The sequence below is a fragment of the Clarias gariepinus genome, chromosome 4 (assembly GCF_024256425.1).
Source record: "Clarias gariepinus isolate MV-2021 ecotype Netherlands chromosome 4, CGAR_prim_01v2, whole genome shotgun sequence".
In the NCBI taxonomy this organism is placed as follows: Eukaryota; Metazoa; Chordata; class Actinopteri; order Siluriformes; family Clariidae; genus Clarias; species Clarias gariepinus.
Window position 1 is genome coordinate 1,482,816 of NC_071103.1, and position 20,663 is coordinate 1,503,478.

A 20,663-nucleotide genomic window follows, 5' to 3' on the forward strand; every position below is an offset into this window, starting at 1 on the left:
ACAAAAACAGGATGTAAGCGACAAGAGCATTGAGAGGGTGCAGTTCCCTTTTCTAATACTTTTGAACTGTTTGGGATTTTATGTGTGTGCACGTACTGCCCCCTGTCGTGTTTCTGTTGTATTACAGTTAATCGCTTCATAGTTAGGTTTTAAGATTACTTAAATTATCCTTTAATTTTTATAGGTGAATTTCCAAATAAAAGGAAATGTAAATTATTACACCTGAAGACTAAAAGTTATTTTTTAGTTAAACGTTATATTTGAAGTTGATGCATTTTAGGTTTGTGATAATGCCATTGTTAGATGCTGCCTCAGTTTGTTCATGTTTTTACACGTCATGTTTGGGTACACATCGCTATAAAGTGCCTTTAAGACTTCATAATAAAAAAAAAGGGTTCAGATTAACTTCTTAAGGTCTACTTTGTAATGTTAATTTGCTGTTAGAGATTCATCCAGGTCATGGTCAAATTATAAGTTGAGTAAATACATTTTCATCAATGATTATAAAATGGTTATTATTTAGAAAGCTATATTGTCCCCTTCTCAACAATTAATTTAAATTAATAGGGAAAAATCTGTTTATGATAAAACCAATCCAAAATGTCCACATGTCCACACTGTAAGTGCAGGACTGATGACAGGATGGACATTTTTTTGCTAAAGTTAGCATTTAATGGGCACACGGTGAACCTTCACTTACTGTAATACAATGATTCACTGGTGAAGGTGACTGGACTGTTCATCACAACTATTTTTATATTTTTTATTTTTATTAATATTTTACTATGACAGGTTAAACATCATCAAAGTGCAAATGCAGTATGGTGAAAATTAGGAAGTCTAATTCTAAATACTCGTACTCTTCTATAACCAGTGACTGCAGTGTTCTGGAAAACTGGTTCGTACAGTCCATGTTTAATACTGTAGATGTACACAGTATTAAACTTCTCTATTTCACTATATCACCTGACTGCCAATCATACGCAACACTCCTCCTAAACTATTCATGGGAATTTAATCAAACCATCACGTACCTTCAACAGGCAGCATAGATGTGAAGTAGTCATTTAATTTTTGGAATTAGCGCCTTCAGTGGTGAAGTCGAAGTTCAAGGTGAAGTTCAAGGAGTCACAGATATACCAATGCCATAACATTTGTGTTTCCATACTAAAGAACCACTTAATAAGTACATACTGTAGTGGTGGTAGAAATCTTAAGTCTAAATTTTGTGCCTGAGGAATATGGAGAATGTGAGTGGAATGATGATCATGAACCCAAGAGCGCAATGGGTTTCTATATTTTTAGGAAATCTCCGGTAGCATGATGCTGCTGGCTCCTCTGTTCCAGCAGGTTATGTGAAGGCGCTATAGAGCAGGAGACGTTTAATATTGACTACTACAAACCTGGACAAAAAAACAAAAAAAAAACAGGAATTGAATGATTTGTGACTCCTGTGATGGTCCTCATGATGACTTGAAGTAGCCTGGTCTTCAGTATGAGATGCTTATCATGATGTTTATGGCTTGCAACAGCAGTTATATATCTTTCAAAATGTTCTTCTGGAACATTCCGGACAGTGCTGGATTTGTTCCTTTATCACGTTGCTCTTTCAAACTTTTTCTAGTAATTTAGAGCCCAAATAATGAATGGTTCAAGATTCATCAAGATTACAAGATGTGTTTTAGATAAAGTATTAAGAGAAAACATAAAAAAAAAATATTTAGTGTACAAGATTTACAGTGACTTTAAAAACTAGACCAAACTATCCAAAACATCAACATTTACCTCAGACATGATGATATATTTGTAGAACAATACACTGTAAAGAAAGAAAATACACTATAATTTCACTTAGCATTGATAGCTAACACAATTTTATTGAATCCTGATCTACTGTAGCAGCACAATGGTTTGGTTAAAAGGCTGTTGCTAGGTGACAAGGAAATACAGGAAATACATGCTGGCTAATGACTGACAGCATGGGATCTAGCCTTGAAGACATTTGGAGAGACAGCGCGATTAGCCAGAACCATGCGGAACATCAACACTCATTAGCACACAGAAGTGCTGTAAATTACCTCGATTCTGTACAACTACAGTCGCACTTTTAGCTTTACTTACTTTTGCTATCGCCTGCTGAGCTAAATTTGTACACCACATTAAGAAATGTCATTACTGTGGTTTAAATTTGTCTTGCTAGGTGAAAGAAGAAAAACATGCACAATGCTAATGCTAACTAATGATTGAAAAGACTTCGCTGTTAGCAAGCTGCTGGAACATAAAATCTAATCTTTTTCCCCGGACATACAGTGCTGTGAAAAGGATTTGACCCTACTTGATTTCTTTTTTATTATAATCTAAATTTTAATATTACACAAAGATAACCCAAACAAATACAAAATGCAGTCTTTAAAATGTGATTACATTTATTAAGAGAAAAAAACTTGTCCACATCTACCTGGCCCTAAAAGTAAAAAGTGAAAAAGTAATTGAGAAAAAAACAACAACAGTGTTTGATTGATGGTATTTTAGTAACCTTGGTACGTTAATAACCTACTAACCAGTGTAAGGATCTATCCAGTGATGGAAACGTTTCATTTCAACATCAACATTTTCCTAAGTTGGATAATTCAGACTCTGCATAAGACCAGATAAGAAAGTAATTGACATGTTTCAGTCTATAAAGGGTTACAGTTATTTCTAAGGCTTTGAGACTCCAGTGAACCACGGTGAGAGCCGTTATACACACATGGAGAAAACTTGGAACGGTGGCGAACCTTCCTGGAAATGACTGGCCGACTAAACGACGACGAGTCATCCAGGAGCTCATGAAAGAACCCAAAAAAACATCTAAAGAAATTCATGGCCTCACTTGACTAAGTGAAGGTCAGTGTTTATGATTTAACAGCAAGAAAGAGACTGGAGGCAGAAATTACATCCAAAGTGGAGTTCAAAGGAGAAAGTCACTGCTGACCAAAAAGAACACAAAGACATGTCTCACGTTTGCCAAAAAAAATCATCTTGATTGTACCCGAGACTCCTGGGCAAACATTCTGTGAACTGATGAGATAAACGTTGAACCTTTTTGGAAGGTTTGCGTCTCGCTATATTTGGCATTAAATTAATCGTCAAACATGGTGGTGGTAGCACAATGGTCTGGGGCTTTGCAGCTTCAGTACCTGGACGATTAGTTATAATTGTTGGAACCATAAATTCTGAAAGGGAATGTCCGGCCATCAGTTTGTGAACTCAAGCTCAAGTGCACTTGGGTTATGCAGCAGGACAATGAATCCGAATCACATTAGCAAGTCAAAAAAAAAAAAAAAAAAAAGTTTTAGATAGCAATTACTTTATCACATAGGGCCAGACCGGAGTAATGAGTATTTACTTAGGTTATCTTGGGTTAACTGTGCACTGTAAATGGATCAGCAGATAAAGGATAAGAACATTGGCATTTACGTCAAAGATGTTAAATTAGCAACATTTCATCATCAGCAGACTGAAAAGTGTCATTCTTGCAGCACAAACATACTGTACACTTGCTCAGTTGGTTAAGGCTGTGGGTTACTGGGTTACTGATCGGAAGGTCGGGGGTTCAAACCCCATCGCCAGATTGCCACTGTTGAGCCCTTGAGCGAGGCCCTTAACCCTATCTGCTCCAGGGGTGCTGTAAGCTGGCTGACCCTGCGCTCTGACCCCAGTTTCCTAATTGGGATATGCGAAGGAGACATTTCACTGTGCTGTAAAGTACATGTGACAAATAATTGAATATTATCTTATCTAATGATTGAACTCAGCATATTTGCTAGCTAACATTTAACCTTTAAATCTTTTATACAGACAGTGTAAACAATCGTAAATTAGACCGAGCTGAACAGTACGAACGAACAGTGAATGAATAGTTTATTTATAAACTCTCACTTTATTTTATTCAAAAAAGACATCTTTAAAAAAAGTAACACTCAAATAAGTCAAACTCAACATTATACATACATACACACATACAGTGTAATATATATAAAAAGTGTGTGTGTGTGTGTGTAAAACATTCAGGTGATATTATGATGTATATCTTTATATATAAAATAAAGTTAGACAACATTCAACGTAAAATTAATGCTCCGGTCTCAAACCTGTTTAACACCGCAAGTTTAAAGGTTAAAATAAAATAAAAAACACTTAACGACATTATTAATTAACTTAGTGGAGATCTAATGAGTCTGTCTTGTCTTCATGATAGCTAGTTGCAGTTCAGCCATCATCGTCCATGATATTTGTGTGTGTGTGTGTTCATGAACCGAGAGTGAGGACATGTTACGGCAGGCGGTTACGCTCCGATCCAGCTCGCTTTGTCACTCACACAGAGCGTCCTTTGTACAGCCCTCATGCCATTGCAGTCTCACACACACACACACGCGCGCACACAACACGGCGGGGTATTTATTTTCCCTTCACGTTATTGTTGGAGTGCTGGGCATGGAGATCGGGCCTTCTGGGTCTGCTTGGCAGCACGAGCATCGCCAGAATGCTAATGATGTGCACATGGAAGTACATGGACCTGAGAGAGAGAGACAGAGAGACAGAACCATTATTTACTTTCCCCTCACACACTCATTTTCACGTTTTTTAAAAATCCATACGGTTTACACAGTTAACGCTCTTTTCTACACTGGTTCTGATACACAGATTTGGGTTTTATCTCCTCAGTCCTGCCGTCTAAAACCGATTCAGCTTGTGATGTCACAAAACATATGGAAATCAGTAGATCGTCCCAGTGATGGCTAAGCTATTAGCTGCTAAACACTGCTAGCTCGCTGAACAATGTTCAGTAGTGTTAAGGAATGTTTGTTGAGGTGAGGAATAGGGATGATGATTGCCATGGTAACATGACCATGTTATGCCAAGTTTAAATAAACCAGCAAGAAAGTAAGATGTAACACGAGACTTTTAGTGTGAGCTAGCCGTGCTCTCTAAATCTAGCAATGCTAGCTATTTGTCCTTCGCACATGTGACATAAGGACAATGAGGGCAAATATTTTTATGAATTTGCAACATTAAATAATAATAAAAGAAAGCGAGTAACCTTCGGGTAACTTGCCTGTAATAGATGAGCGTCGGCTCGACGGCCAGCACTAAGAACGGCATGACGGTGTAACAGATGGCAAACTGCGTCGCCGTCCAGGTGATGACGTCATACAGCAGCTTGACGGAGCGAGAGTGCAGAAAATAGTGGCGGAAATTCCTGCGGACCTGCCAACCATGAGACGGAGGAGAGGGTGGACGTGAGCGTGTAGATGAAACAAAAAAATACAATTCTCATAATTACATCAAGACCTGTGATGTCACTAGAATTACCGTCTTTACTGTCAACTACTTTGAGTTAAGGTTAAAAAAAAGAGGAAACCAAAAGGTATTTGCAGACATTGTGTATGTGTGTGTGTGTGTGTGTATGTGTGTGTGTGTGTGTATATACTCACGGCACGGGCGGTGAGTGTGATGGGGATTCCTGTGAGGAAGGAGAAATAATATCCAGGGTAAACTCCGTGCCACAGTGCCGACAGCACGAACGTCAACGGTGTCTGGAAATATGGCACACGGTTGTAACACACACTACACACACACACACACACACACACACAAAGGGGGTTATACTTTATTATTAATAATAATAATAATAATAATAATAATAATAAATAGTCAGTACCCTTTGAGCCACGCCCCTGTCTGAATGTTCCAGTTGTCGATGAACGATTTAAAGCTGGTTGCTGTCTGCGTATGGGGAAAAAAAATACATTTACAATCAGAAAAAAGATGAACTACTTTTACAAAAAAAATGGACTTGCAAATGTGCAAACAAGAGCAACAAAGTGACAGTGCGATAATCTACATTAGATAATTAGCAATAATTTACATTAGTAGATTATTTTAAAGTAGATTATTAAATCCAACACATACATTTTCATGACATCACTTTTACTCCACATTTAGATTTTAGCACATACCACTGCGCTCTCAGTTCAGGTATTTTACACGTCTCACCTTGGACTGCTGCGAATGCATTTGCTCTAAAGGCTCGTGTTTTATCTTATAGTTGCGCTTCACATTACTGCTTTAAATAACACCAGTTTCAGAAAATATGAGACAAACTGGTTTTAAACGTCCCACAGGAGGAGTAAACATACATTAATCTCTCCATTCATCTTTGAAGGTTTAGTTTACATAGTCTACGTTTTTTCTGTCGTATCTTCCTGAGAGTTTTGCACAGTACTGTAAGTGAAACAGCCGTTAGACTTTCCTGAGTGAGCTGGAGAAAATGAGTTCTTCTGACGGTGCGAGATCCTGCCCTTCCCACCCTGACACGCCCCATCCCCCAGCAGGTGACTGAAACTGAGACCAGCACTGACGACAACCCACAGCATTATGTAGATCAAATGTCCAGTTTACACCACATGATTAACAACTGGTTTTAACGTTCATGACAAAACAAACAAAAAGATTCCCGACAGATTAAGAAATCCTCGTTGACATGGTTGGGTGACCTCTCCTGGGTGTTACGGGAGGGAGAGGGAGACTTTAGCCATGTCTAATACAAGCTCACTACTTTTGATAAATTTAAAGAAGCGGCGTTTTGTACTTTTTTTGTAAATGTAAAACTTCTGCTGCTTTCCCTGGAGTGATGTTCGACCTGAGGGTTTCTCGACTTACTTTTCTGCAATACTAGAGTTGTCACTCTGGATCCTACTTTTTTGAACAACGCTAAATGAACTTGCCTCGATTTCCCAGATGTGGATGTTTGAGACGAGGTCCCAGGACACTCGGCCATTCTGGTCGAGTCCGCTAATTCCATATCCCGCTGCATTATGAACTGCATCAGCTGAACAGAGGAACATGTCATACAGTCAGACCGCATTGAGGAGCAGGACACACTCCGAACAGCAGCTGCATTGTGTAGCCGTGTCACACCTACAAACGCTTACATTGTGTTCTTATAAAAGCCCCATTAAAACAGCACATCACGCCACCGCGCTAACAGAACGCGCTCTGAGTTAGCATTACTGAGCACACAATAGGAACAGTATGGAGGAGCCCGACTCACCAAAAGTCCAGGCGAAGTAAAACTTGGGCCGAGCCGCCTGGATGGAGACGAAGGCGTAAGCCAGCCTGCTGAGGATCGGGGCCTCGTTAACGAACTGCGGGTCGACGTTGTAGCTGATCGGGAACCTTCTGGTGATGATGAAGAACCAGAACAGGCAGCCGACACACACCATCAACTTCTGACACACGGCTCGCTGAGGAGCGAGGATAACACACCCGGGTCATTACAATACCCACAATACCCACAATGCACTGGGCTGTATAAAAGCCAGACCACTAAATGACCCAGTGCATTGTGGGTACTTGGTTTTACCAGCATTTGTTAGGGATGGTTAGCATGTGTACGATGTTACAGAAACACAGAGTCAGACAAAACATTTTATACACACTTCAGGAAAAGAAAACTTTGCTTCTGACTCTGCATTAATTCTCATATAATATTTCTTATAATTAACACTGATTCTACATAAAAAAGATTATTAGATAATAAAACTATTAACTTTAAACTCTTTTTATATAATGCAATACATTAACTTAATATAATTAAATACTTATTTGTTTATGTATTTATATGTCAAAGAATTGTACTACTTTTTGTTTTTCTTTCATTTTTAAGTTAGTTTAATCAGTCATCTTTTTCCACTTTAAATATATTTATCGATAATGTTTATAATAGACATATTTAATTATCATAATTTTTTTCTTCATTATTAATAACTTAATTTAACCTATTTCTGCACATTTTTATTGATTTCAGATTATTAGTTTTCCTCAATTTATAAAATTACTATTTAAAAGTTAAAGTACTTTTTTCAGATACTTATAAATACTTTTAAAAATAGATTCTTATTGGATTGAACCCATTTCTACATATTTTTAAATATATCTTATCAGTTTATAAATAATTTTATATGACATTATATTTAGTTTTAGGGTCCTAAAACATTGAAGCACAGTGTGTAGTAGTGTACAGTAGTAGTAATATGAAGTAAACCAGAAAATAACCTCTGCATCAATGTAAAAAAGACCAAAGAGATGGTGGTGGACTTCAGGAAGGACAAGCGAACTCCTCTCCCACTACACATTGATGGAGCTGCTGTGGAAGTGGTCTCCAGCTTTAAGTATTTAGGCGTCCACATAGCTAAGGACTAAACTTGGAGCCTTAACACCTCGGGCCTGATTAAAAAGGCCCATCAGCGCCTCTACTTTCCTCTATTACCGAACTGTACACGAGATGCAGAGGAAGAGCCCTCAACATTATTAAGGACTCCACCCACCCTGCACATGCTCTATTTCAACCTCTTCCCTCAGACAGAAGACTGAGGAGCCTTCAGTGCAAGACCACCAGGCTTAAAAACAGCTTCTACCCTGAGGCAATTAGACTGCTGAACTCTAGCCGTGCTCTGTAGGTCCTCTCCCATTAAACACAATCATAAGATGCTAACAATAGATAGTGTTTAATTACAATATATTTCTATATTTTTAGTGTACTATATAATCCTATGGTTTTGTACAATGTACATTCAGGCATTTGGCAGATGCTCTTATCTTATTTTTATCTTATTACACATCTGAGCATGCCTCGCTGAAGGGCCCAACAGTGGTCGTGGGGTTTGAACCTGGGATCTTCCGAACCGTAGTCCAATGCCTTAACCACAGAGCTACCCCTGGCCCGAGGTTACAGCAGCACCCGGGAATCGAACCAGCGATCTCCGGACGACAGGGCGAGCACTTTATTACTGTGCCACTCAAAGGCCTGTACTGTACACAGTGTGCAATATAGTTTCTGTAAATGTACACTACGAATAGTTTACGTCTTAATTCTTGCATAATATATCTCTGACTGCTCTTTTTTATATTCATGTATATACCTATATAAATACATCCTCATATTTATAATCCTCTGCTATCTATGTGGCTTAAACGGGACCTGTGTCCTAATTTCGTACCATAACATGGAAGTTTGCTGGTATGACAATAAAGAATCCTTGAATTCTTGAAGTAGTAATAATTTCGCTTGCATGTGGACGTATTATATTATTAAAAATTTTAAACAAAAAAAAAAACTTGCTAAAAAAAATGCTAAATATGTAATTGGTATATTCCATACTAAGATCTTTATATAAATAATATATAATAATATAAATAATAATATATAAATTATTGAATTTATTTCTAAACATTTTTACTCCAGACAAATTTTAATTATTTTTAACAAGAATTCTTTTTTTAAATGATCCTGAATTCAGTATGTTTCTACTTCATGCTAACTGCCTCCTGCCTAGCGTGTGTGTGTGTGTGTGTGTGTGTCTCACCACAGGCGAGGGTTCCGCGTGCGCGCTGTAGCCGTTGTGCTGCAGGTTGTGTTTGAGTTTGTTGTGAGCGTGGTGTCCCTCGATAAACTCGGTGTAGTCGCTGTAGTTGCTGCACGGCCCCACCAGGATACTCATGAAGTTCAGGGTGTAACTCAAGTACTCGAGCAGCGACGGCCGCGTGCTGTAGCATTAAAACACAAAAAAACCCTCATTAGCTTTACCAGGTCAGGCTAATCAGCTTAGCGTTAACAGGCTAAAGTTGACCTTACAGCAGTGCTTTTCCCACATTAACAGGAGCGACAGGAACCTCTACTGCACTCGCAGTTAAAACTGCGTCAAATTATACCTAATTAATAAAATAATAATAATTTTTTCATTTACTCTAGCATTTTATTAAGCTAATGTTTTAGCATATGTGCTAAAATGCTGGTATCTATGCTAGCCTGTTTACCATAATGCTAATTTGTATTTCGTCGCTACAGTAGTTACAGTACTAGGTTAGCCTGATAGCTGTCGAATCGCATTGAGCGGCTTAATACTTGTGGAAGAGTTAAGCAGTCATTATAACCGCTAAACGTTTAACCGTTCACATACAGTAACAGCGTTCATGCTAGTTTGTGTATTAGCATCAGTGTAAAAACATTTTGACTCATTTTAAATCACTAAATTAAAATGTTAGTTTAATGTATAAGGCTGATTAGAGTTTCAGTCAACAGGATAAAACGGGGCTAACAATGTAGCTTAGTCATCTACAGTACACCGTTAGCACTTTCCTTAGCCTGGTAAGCGTTAGGCTAGTTCATATGTTAGCATGTTCATGTGTTAGCATGCGTACTTTAGTGTTTATCTTTTAGCATGTGTAAGTTGCTGGATTCCCCAAGGTACTGACAGTATAGGTGTGTGTGTGTGTGTGTGTGTGTGTGTGTGTGTGAGCACTGAAACTGCACTGCTCACTGAAACAATGATGTGTATGTGAAGAATGCGCTACAGTTCCAACGTCCAGTAGCATTTATTCGTTTCTTGGAATTTCGCCCACGATTTTTTCTTCCCTGTTCAGCCTGCACTCATCTCATTTCACACACACACACACACACGTGCACACACACCCTTCAAGTGCACTGAAGTCATCAGAAGGAGTTTCCTTCCTCGTCACACACGTGGGAATCATCTCAGGATTTAACATAAACACGGTCAAGTGAACATTCTTCCATAACACACACTCTCTCTAACACACACACGCACACACAAACATTCTCACACACACCCTTAGTAACCGTTTCACACTAATCTCAGGCAATTTGTGCATCTTTAATCCTGGTTAGTTCCCATCTGAACTTTATCCTGACCATCTGACCTGACCTTGACCTCTGACCTCATTTCATAATTATTCACACGTGTTGGTTTGGCGGGGGGGGGGGCAATGGTGAAACAATACAAGGAAATAAACCTGTGTACAAAATATAGGACATCTACCATAAAAGTGTTATAATTTTCTGATTTAGTTCCCAAATTATTGGCACCCCTTGGAAAACTCTATGTATCTCCTGTTTTGTTTTGCTTTGTTTTTTTAAATCATGCTTTGTAATGGAGCTCCATCCGGGGCGGCTCTGTGTCACGGTGGATTGAAAGCCAACACACGCTGACAGACTGGTTTGGCTACAATGCAGAAGAGGACGATGGCATGACAACAGAAATAACAGTCTTAAAGGACACGAGGCTGTTTGTCTTGATTGACCCTCAGTACTGGAGATAAATAATAAGATAAAAATAAGCAAGTCTGTAACTGTGTTGACATGGTAATGATACGTTAGCTGTATTGCTGCAGAGTGTGTTTGTCACAAACAAACCACGTGGTCTTATTCTTAATATCTGTCTTAGATTGTTTTATCATTTATTTCCATAACGCTTGTGGGGTCGAGTCTATCCCAGGGAGCTCAGAGCACAAGGCTGGTGTAGACGCAGGACAGCGGGCCACAGTTTATCTCAGGGCACACACACACACACACACACTTGGCGGTGTCCAGGTCATGTGTGTAAATGATTCTTCGTGCTCCCAGAGCCGCTCTCTCACACTCTGAGTCCTGGATCATGTCCGTGCCATCAGTGAAGGAGAAACCCTCCATAGATGTGATCCTCTGGTGATTCAGTACATTCAGGTGGTCAGCTGACTTAATTTTATTGCCCCATAACGTTACTGAGTCTAGACCTGAGTAACTGATCAACCCCAGATCATAACACTGTCTCCAGAGGCTTGTACAGTGGACACTATGCATGATGGGAGCATCGCTTCATGTCCTTCCCTTCTCACCCTGACACGCCCATCACTCTGGAATAGGGTCGGTCTGGACTCATCAGGTCACATGACCTTTCTCCATCACTCCAAAGTTTAATCTTTATGATCCCTAACAAACTGAAGCCTTTATTCTGATGAGTCTCAATAACAAGTGGTTTTCTCATGGACACACAGCAGTTTAGTCCCAATCCTGTGAGTTCTCATCACACTGTGTTTGTGTGTGTGTGTGTGTGTGTGTGTGTGTGTGTACATACACTATAGCCAGGCGTCTTTGTTCTGCAGTGAGCTCCTCCTGCTTGCGGCACTTTCCTGGAAAATAAAACAAAGAAAGAATTAATTTTAGTAACCAAGCATTAAAAACTACTACTTCGCTGGTCTGTTCTTGGTCTTCTTGCTGCGATGCCTGTTAATTTGTAATTAAGATTGTTTAATATTATACTACTCCAAGTTAATGCGATAGTGTTGTATGGTATAGTACCGTTATACTATAAGGTAGCTGGTGTTTATCGATAATAGTACGAGATCATACAGTGGTGTACTACTGTACCATGTCGTAGTTTACATGGTAGTTTGCTACAATGTACATTTGCGGGTTAGAAGTTAGAAGTTTTTTTTTAAATACTACTTTATAAAGTTTTCTCCCAAGGTCATTTGCTAGTTCGTGTTAGCGGCTAGCCTCTTTACCATAGGGCTACTTTATAACTTTGTAGGCGTTTTCATGAATTATGATAACGTATTTATGCTAATAAATGCTAAATTACAGAGTAAGACTGAAGGCCTTTCTTTTCACTTTAATCCTGGTGTTTTTGTTTCATAGTGTTACTAGGGAACTAAATTCTGATCCGCAGACATCACAGGAGCTCAGTCACCTTACTGGCCTTCAGCAGAAATGTAAAAACACACGTCTCTGGGGCATTCATTAATGTGTTGCTGCTGTTATCGTGATATTCTGTGGTTGAATCATGGAACTTAAGGAACACCACACCTCAGAGTTCCTCAGAGTGAAGCGAATCTTACCATCGTGAAGCTGGAAGGCCAGAGTGGTGATCTTCTGCACCATCATCATCAGTGGCCTGAGGAGAGAGAGAGAGAGAGAGAGAGAGAGAGAGGAAACTATGGAATCAAATCCAGAAAGAGGAATTGTGTGCTTTAGTCACAAGGAGCTGTTATGTCAAGTGTCAGAACCTAACATCTGACCCAAGTGCATGATTAGGGGCGCATGGCCACTTCCTGTCAGACAGTGAGGAAATCACAGCTGGTGTGATCACAGCGTCGCGTCACCAGAGTATGTTTTTTTAAGAGTTGAAATTAGAGGTGTCAAATACGTAAGGAAAAGAGGATGCTTAAATAACGGAACGCTGCATGCAAACTGAGAATGTAGCAGTTACGCGACTGCTGAGCAAATAAATACAGTTAAAAGTAGATTTTGGAAAACTTACACCTGCCTTAAACTGGAGACTTCTTCCATAAATCTTAAATAAATCCATAAAAGAAATAAATCAATAAATAAACATCTCCTTACACAGAACTTTATTGATTTGTATGCCTTGTTTATTGTTTGTTTTCGGTCTGGATCGCCTAAAATATTTTCCTGGTATTTTTAATTATATACATCTATTGTATTTATTTATTTATTTATTTATTTTGCTACGTTGGTCCGTCCACGTGTACATCTGATGACGGATACTCGCCACCATGAAGATATATCTGTTATTTCTGTGGCAGTTACTTTAGGGGTCAGGCTGCTAGCTCGACGCCCCGATTGTCATTCACACACTAAGGGCAAATAGGGAACGCCGATTAGCCTAACCTGCATGTCTCTGGACAGACTCTGTTTGAGTGGAGAAGAAGCACCACGATGGCGCCACACTGTTCTCCTCGGCCTGGTGGAGCCGCACCGTAGCTTTTAAAACTCTCATTGTTTTAGGTATGAGAGGTTCAGGAGATACTCCTGCACTTTGTTAATCATCATCTGACCTCTGAAGAAACCACATTCTTAAACATCACCCTGGAGATTTACGACTTTGCCCAAGCTTCACCATCTTTCACAGATGACCACATTACATGCTTTATATTTTAATACAGTGCAGCGTTAAGATCTGCACTCTGATTGGTCAGAAAGTGTTGAACATTTGAAGAAGGAGACACTTTATATGCATATAAGTTTTATAAGTTTTAAATAACTTAAACAGCTGGTTAAGCAGTAAGCTAGGTCACATTACTGGAATTTCAGCAAAACTGAGGTACAGTCACCATGACAACCCTGACTTTATTTATCAGAAACATGTGAATAATTTAGTTTACGCAGTTGTCCTGGTTTCACTGGGGTCACTGCACATCAGTACCAGCCTCAGTTAAGGGGCGTGGCCTGAATTCTGCAGACGGATTTACACATAGTGTCACTTTAAGAGCTCTTATCAGACACATTTTCAGCTGAGTGAATGAGTGTAAATACGGGTCTCAGGCCGTGACAATTAGAGTGTGTATCATGAGCCAAACTCGCATGGCGAGACCAGGTGACCCGCCCTGCTCAGGGTGAGCTCACACCTTTGTTAGATTAAGGGTGTGTTGCAAAGTTTCAGTAAAAGAGAACCAACAAGCTCAGCAGATAAGCAGAAAAATACAGTCATAAGGTGTGGCTAAAGTGAGTAACCGAGAGTGTGTGTGTGTGTGTGTGTTGTTTCCACTAATTTATTAATGTTCAGAATTTCCACTGCAAGGATTAGCCATGAATTTAAAATGACAAAATTCATCTTAAATAATTGTTTGGTCAAATTTGCATAATTTCTATTTTCAATTTTGGCCAGTTATTATCCTCACTGCTACATCCTGACAGGGTTTCAGACAGAAAATACACAGAACGTTATAATTTACAGCTGTTTTTAAGTCCCAGCTAGCTAATTAGCTCAATGACCAGATTACTATAAGTGAACACTTTTTTTTTTGGTAACGCATGACTGGCCATAATGCTCATGCTAACAATACTGACAATATAATTATAAATATTTTTATATATATGATTTAATGATTTTTAGCTAGCTAACGTAATATAAATTGATAGAATCTTTAAGCTGATTTATCAGAACTATTAATTAGAGTTAGAGTTAGAAACAGCTAACATAGCATAGCTAGCATAACATGAGCTAACCTGAGGACTTGTAACAGACAAGTTTGTACATCTTAAGCACTAGCTAGCTAACACAAGCCAAACTATAGGTCAATCATATAAACAGACATTTAAAGTTATTTCTGCTAATGCTGATTAGCTTATCTAACAGGATTTCTGAAAGGAAAGCATAACTATCCATACAAACTTTATGGATTGCTCAAGCTAGCTACAATGATATTTATACCATATTAATATGTAATTATAATTGACCACTGCTGATGGTAGTGAGCTAGCATTAGCTTAGCTCAAGATTCCTGACCTATTTTTTTTCCATAAATCTTTAATTTACCACTAATATACAGGGTGGGCCATAACGTTAAAAAAATTATTTTTTTAAAAAGAGCAACAAGTTGAAATAAAACTGATGGCTGGATCAGGAAATGATCGCATGTTTGTTTTTTTACAACGGTAACCATGTAGAGCATATTATATGATGAAATTGTTTCTTATAAAAATATTTCTTTATTTTTACTTTGTATGGAAACGTCTGGCCCACCCTGTATATAAGGTGATATCTTGTTAGCATTTATCATCAGCAGAGGCCTAATTAACTCTTCTCACTTCAGATTTCTTTTCTCCTTCCATGTGATTCATCTTTTCTTCTTGCAGAGTTGGGCTGAATGGTTTTAGCTCTGCGTCCATTCGCCACCAGAGCGAGGAAAAACGATGGCGCCACCGTTTTGAGACCCACCCTGAGAAGTCTGTGGCTGGAACACCGTAGTTGAAGATGAAGACCCTGCTGACCTGGCACACCGTGAGGTAGCCCATCGCCGCTAACATCGAGTACCTGGAACGAGAAAACGGGGGAAACGTTAGCGGAGAGAATTAATTAGTTAATTAGTGTTGAGAATAAGTAAAGCTATATTAACTTATATTATCAGGCTCCTTTTAGATATTTTCACTACAATAATAAACTTAAGGCACTTTGTTGACTACGATGATCATAGAACCTATACAACAGTTAGTTTCCGGACTTAATGATTTGTGGATTTTAATATCTGATACAATTCTAAATAAAATATATCATATTTAACGACCATTCCATATTGTTTAAAAGAAAATGTAACCTTTAAAAATGTATTCCACATATTTAAAGGTGTGTAAAATTGTAATTCATGTATTTAAGATGCACTCACTGAGTGTTTTTACAGCCAAATGTTTTTTAGAGTAAACTGCTTTTTTGCTTATCCCATTCTCCGAAATAAACTAGAAATTGTAGCTAGTTTTAATTGACGTTTATACTAATTGTTTTCTTTTCCAATATGTTCCTTATTTAGTCAAGGTGTAAGAATAAAATGCCATTATATAATATATTTTTTAAGATACACTTTATTGCCAAAAGTATTCTCTCGCCTGCCTTCACTTGCATATGAATTTGAGCAACATCCAGTTTAATAGTTCTCATATGGTTTAATATGATGTTGGCCCCGCCCCCTTTGCAGCTACAGTATAACAGCTTCAACTCTTCTGTGAACGCTTTCCACAAGGTTCAGGAGTGTGTTTATGGGAGTTTTTGGTCATTTCTTCAGAAGCACATTTGTGAAGTCCTGGCTCGCAGTCTCTGCCCTAATTCATCCCAAAAGTGTTCTATCAGGTTGAGGTCAATCAAGTTCTTTCACAGCAAACTTACTAACCCATGACTTTATGGACCTTGCTTTGTGCACTGGTGCGAGTCATGTTGGAACAGAAAGGGGTCATTCCCAAACTGTTCCCACAAAGTTAGGAGCATGAAATTGTCCAAAATGTCTTGGTATGCTGAAGCACTAAGAGTTCCATTCACTGGAACTGAGGGGGCCGCGCCCAACTCCTGAAAAACAACCGTACATCATAATCACCCCCGCTCCAACCAAACTTTACACCTGGCAAAATAAAATCAGACAAATGTTCTGGCAACATTTACAATTACGCTCTTATCCAGAGCAACTTACAACAGTCCTTAAGTGTGCGTCATTAGTTATTAGTCATTAGATCCTTATATTGGGTCACTACTGTAGGTCACTAGTACCAGTTGGCAACCGCCAAACCCAGACGTGTCCATTGGATTGCCAGACAGAGAAGCGTGATTTCTCTCTCCAGGGAACTCATCTCCACTACTCCAGTGGTCCAGTGGTGTCGTGCTTTAGATCACTGTATCCTAGGCCTTGCATTGCACTTGGTGATGTAAAGCTTGGATGCAGCTGCACGGCCATGGAAACCCGTTACATAAAGCTCTCTACGCACTATTCTTTTTTTTTTTTTTTATCAAAGTCTTTTTTATTGGAAATATAAACAAGTTACGTATACATACATACATGGTACACTATTTTTTTTTCTAACCGTACCCCTCCCCCCACCCCACAAAAAACAACAACAAACAAACAACAAACAAACAACAAAAAAGCTAAAAAAAAAAAAGCCAGTCAGCAGAAAAAGAAAAAAGGAATAAAATTATTTAAAAAAATAAATAAATAAATAAACTACACATCAAACAGAAAAGGAAGCGAATGAAGTATTAGAAATGGAGACTAAAAAAGAAATCTTTTATTACAGATCTAATTGATCTGCATGTTTGTGATACTGTATATTTTCAAAACTACACACTCTTCTTGATCTAATCTAAAAGCTACGAGAAGTTTGGAGGTCAGTTGCTATTGACTCTGCAGAAAGTTGGTGACCTCTATGCACTATGGTGTCTTAGCATCCGCTGACCCGGCTCTGTGATTTTACATAGCCTATCACCTTCGGTATCGCGCTAGAATTCACTGAGGTCATGAGAACAGCCCATTCTTTCCTAAATATTGGTAGAAACAAGGTCTGGATGCCTAGGTGCTTGATTTTATACACCTTTAACCATGGACGTGATGATTTGGAGTGGTGAGTAAATACTTTTGACAATATAGTGTATCTTCCTATGGCAGCACCTCCTCAAAGCGTTTTATGTCTTTTACACCACAGTGACACGCTCAGAACTGGAATCTGTATTCATTAATGAACAACCCTGAGCTGCTTAATGCTGTGGAACGTTGACAAAACAAGTCACCCGCTGTTCTCACTTAGCTGCAAATCACATCTTAGGATCCATAAACGTTCTACACGAGCATACACCATTCAGTTTGTGAATCTGGAGTAACTCTTCAAGGTGATCTCAAAAGGCCAAGATGTTCCATATCAGAAATGGTTCCAAGTAGACATCTTTTTTTACAAGCATAGAACCCATAATTATCAAGTGAGCCCCTAAAGAACCCCTGAAGAATAACCTTAACAGAAAGGTCATGGCATGATTATGTTGCAGATTTATCATTTAGCTTCTTGGTGCTCTGACACAAAAAGGGTCATTCAAGAGCTCTTTGTGATATGATGGGACAGTTACAGGTTCTTAGGCTCACCTAAGAAGTTCTGAGTTCTGCTTTCTGATTGGACAGAGGGTGTTGATGTATTTTCGCTCTTAAAGGTTTCTATAGTAACGGCTCATTCACAGGGACGTAATCCGAGACTAATAATAAACAGAACTTAAATGGAAACAAATGTTATTTAGCAAAGAACATAATCAATTTTCAACACGTGTGGAAGGAGTCAGTAGCGTCAGATCTAAAAGAGTTTGGATTTTCTAACAAAGCTGCTTAATTTATTTTCATTTTATTTGATCAGAACTTTTTATAGCTGCTATAACGTATTCTAGGTTACGATATTTGTCATGTTTTGGTGATTTTGCCAAGAGCTTTAAACGCCTTACAGCTATGGAGTTGTGTGACATTCAGCTAATTCTGGATAAACCAGGTCTTGGGCGACCACCATACCTCGCCTACATTCCTGTCCTTTAAAAAGTATCAACAGGCAGCAGAACGAGATTATCAGGTGAGTCCACACACACACACACATACACACACACACCTCACGTCCTGTTTTACGAGAGAGCACGGCATGCTTAAAAAGCATTGATTGGAGGAAGTTCTTACCAGTGAACAGTGTGTGTGCTTGCTCTGTGGAGGATGACGTAGGAGACGAGCGTCAGGACGAAGACGTGCAAGGAATACCTGCAGGACGAGACGAGCTTTTAGGTTGTGTGTGCAATTAATTAGTCAGCAGGTGAAGTGACTGAGAGGGGTCACAGGACAGGTCCTGCGGGTTTCTCAAACACACACACTGACAAAGAATAGAAATGCAAGAATTTCTATCAGTCTTACCAGCCGAAGCAGAATATAACGAAGGACGACCCCAAGACGCTAGCGATGGCGTGACGCACGGCTGGACCGACCCGCTCAGGATGGAGAAACAGCCGGAACCAGAAGGAGGCAGCCAGGCCGAACATCTGGCACATGATGAAGTTGACCTAGAGTGCAGGCAAAGTTCTAAGTCCGAGTAAAGTTCCAGTCTCGTATTCACGGTATACAGTACACCTTACCGAGAACCACTTATATGAACCTGCGTCCGTCACGTCGATCTCAATCATGAAGATCAAGTCTGAGAAATTCACCAGGGCTCTTACCTGATCTAGAGGAATTCCCAGGAACAGACTGATGGGACTCAGCCATGAGCAGCCCGTGGTTTGAAGCAGGAGGTTTGACTGGGGATCCATTCTGCATCCCTACACTCCACAAAACTCCACAAAACTCCCTAAACTCCACAAAACTTCACAAAACTCCCTAAATTCCACAAAACTCCACAAAACTCCCTAAACTCCACAAAACTTATTAAACTCCCCTTAACTTATAAAACTCTATAAACTCTCCCCAACCTCTATAAGATCCTGTACCAGGCTGGAGATCCGAGCGTCATCCCCACCCCTCTGAGTGTTAACCCCAGTGACACTCCATCCACGCAGCACCATCACACAGCTCCCAGTCCAGCGCTGGAGAAACTCGCGGGAGAGGAGCGGGGAGAGCACACGGGTTGCCAGGGTGGTATAAAACACATACACACTCTACACAGTCCGGTAGTGTTTAATGTGTGACTGGGTGTTATTAGTACACAGTTAATATTAATTCGGCTCAGTAATTAAAGAACTTATATAATTATGGTATTTAGAAATAAAAGTTAAACGCACTTTATAGTTTGTATAGTTTAAAATTAAATACAACAATAAATAACTATTTCATCTATATCATCTATTTAATCAAACAGCCTACTGAAACATATACAGGAATATAAATAATATAAAAAACCGAAAACAAATAGTTTTCTGTATCTTTTAAAAAATGTTTTAAAAACTAAATGAATAAAGCGGAATGAAGATGGAAGGTAGTGTTATTCTTGTTTTTTTAAAATAATAATAATAATTATTATTATTATATAATTGACACCACAAATGACTTTTTCTTATTAACAAAACAATTTTGTTACCTGATACACAATTTAAAAACAAACACAATACGTAAAAAACAAAGCTCTTAGCTGTATTATTATACATTAAATAATATGATATATAATAATTAACAATATTGTACTGTATACTGTATTTCTACCATAAATGTTCAATCTGGCAACATCACCTTCGACTCCGCCCACTGTATTTTTATTGGTCACACCCACAAGTCGGCTTCGGCGCGCGCCTCTCTCTACTCGTGTGGCAGAAATCAGTCGGTTTAATGTCGGTTTAACGTCTTAAAGCACAAAGACAGCACGTGTTGGTGGACAGGACAGAGCTATTAATATACACTGTATAGTTAATGTTTTTATTTAATTTACCTATATTAACGCTTTGACTTTTCTGTAGTAACAGACTGTGGACTGTGTAGTCATTCATTATAAAGACAGAAATTAACATTATTTTATTATAAAACTCAGAAATTCTACGTCATAGCTTATAATTCCC

At 38.9% G+C, this 20,663-nt stretch overlaps 1 protein-coding gene across 1 annotated transcript; it reads right to left on the reverse strand.

Moving 5' to 3' along the window:
• Window positions 1–3,893: 3,893 nt before the first annotated feature.
• On the reverse strand, window positions 3,894–19,615 carry mboat1 (membrane bound O-acyltransferase domain containing 1). Its single transcript, XM_053494282.1, has 13 exons — window positions 19,338–19,615; window positions 19,036–19,181; window positions 18,808–18,885; window positions 15,564–15,659; window positions 12,721–12,776; window positions 11,958–12,012; window positions 9,411–9,591; window positions 7,097–7,289; window positions 6,771–6,874; window positions 5,705–5,769; window positions 5,478–5,610; window positions 5,099–5,250; window positions 3,894–4,558 (listed from the first exon to the last, which is right to left on the reverse strand). Exons 1-13 carry the CDS (start codon window positions 19,425–19,427, stop codon window positions 4,441–4,443), a joined length of 1,467 nt encoding a protein of 488 aa, XP_053350257.1. The 5' UTR covers window positions 19,428–19,615; the 3' UTR covers window positions 3,894–4,440.
• Between the last annotated feature and the right edge of the window lie 1,048 nt (window positions 19,616–20,663).

Coding starts and splice junctions, on each gene's coding strand:
- mboat1 (XM_053494282.1), bottom strand. CDS start 19,427: ATGGATCCCCAGTCAAACCTCCTGCTTCAAACCACGGGCTGCTCATGG. Junction 15,660..18,807: donor AGCACACACACTGTTCACTG/GTAAGAACTTCC, acceptor TTCTCGTTCCAG/GTACTCGATGTTAGCGGCGA. Junction 7,290..9,410: donor ACGCGGAACCCTCGCCTGTG/GTGAGACACACA, acceptor CTCGCTCCTCAG/CGAGCCGTGTGTCAGAAGTT.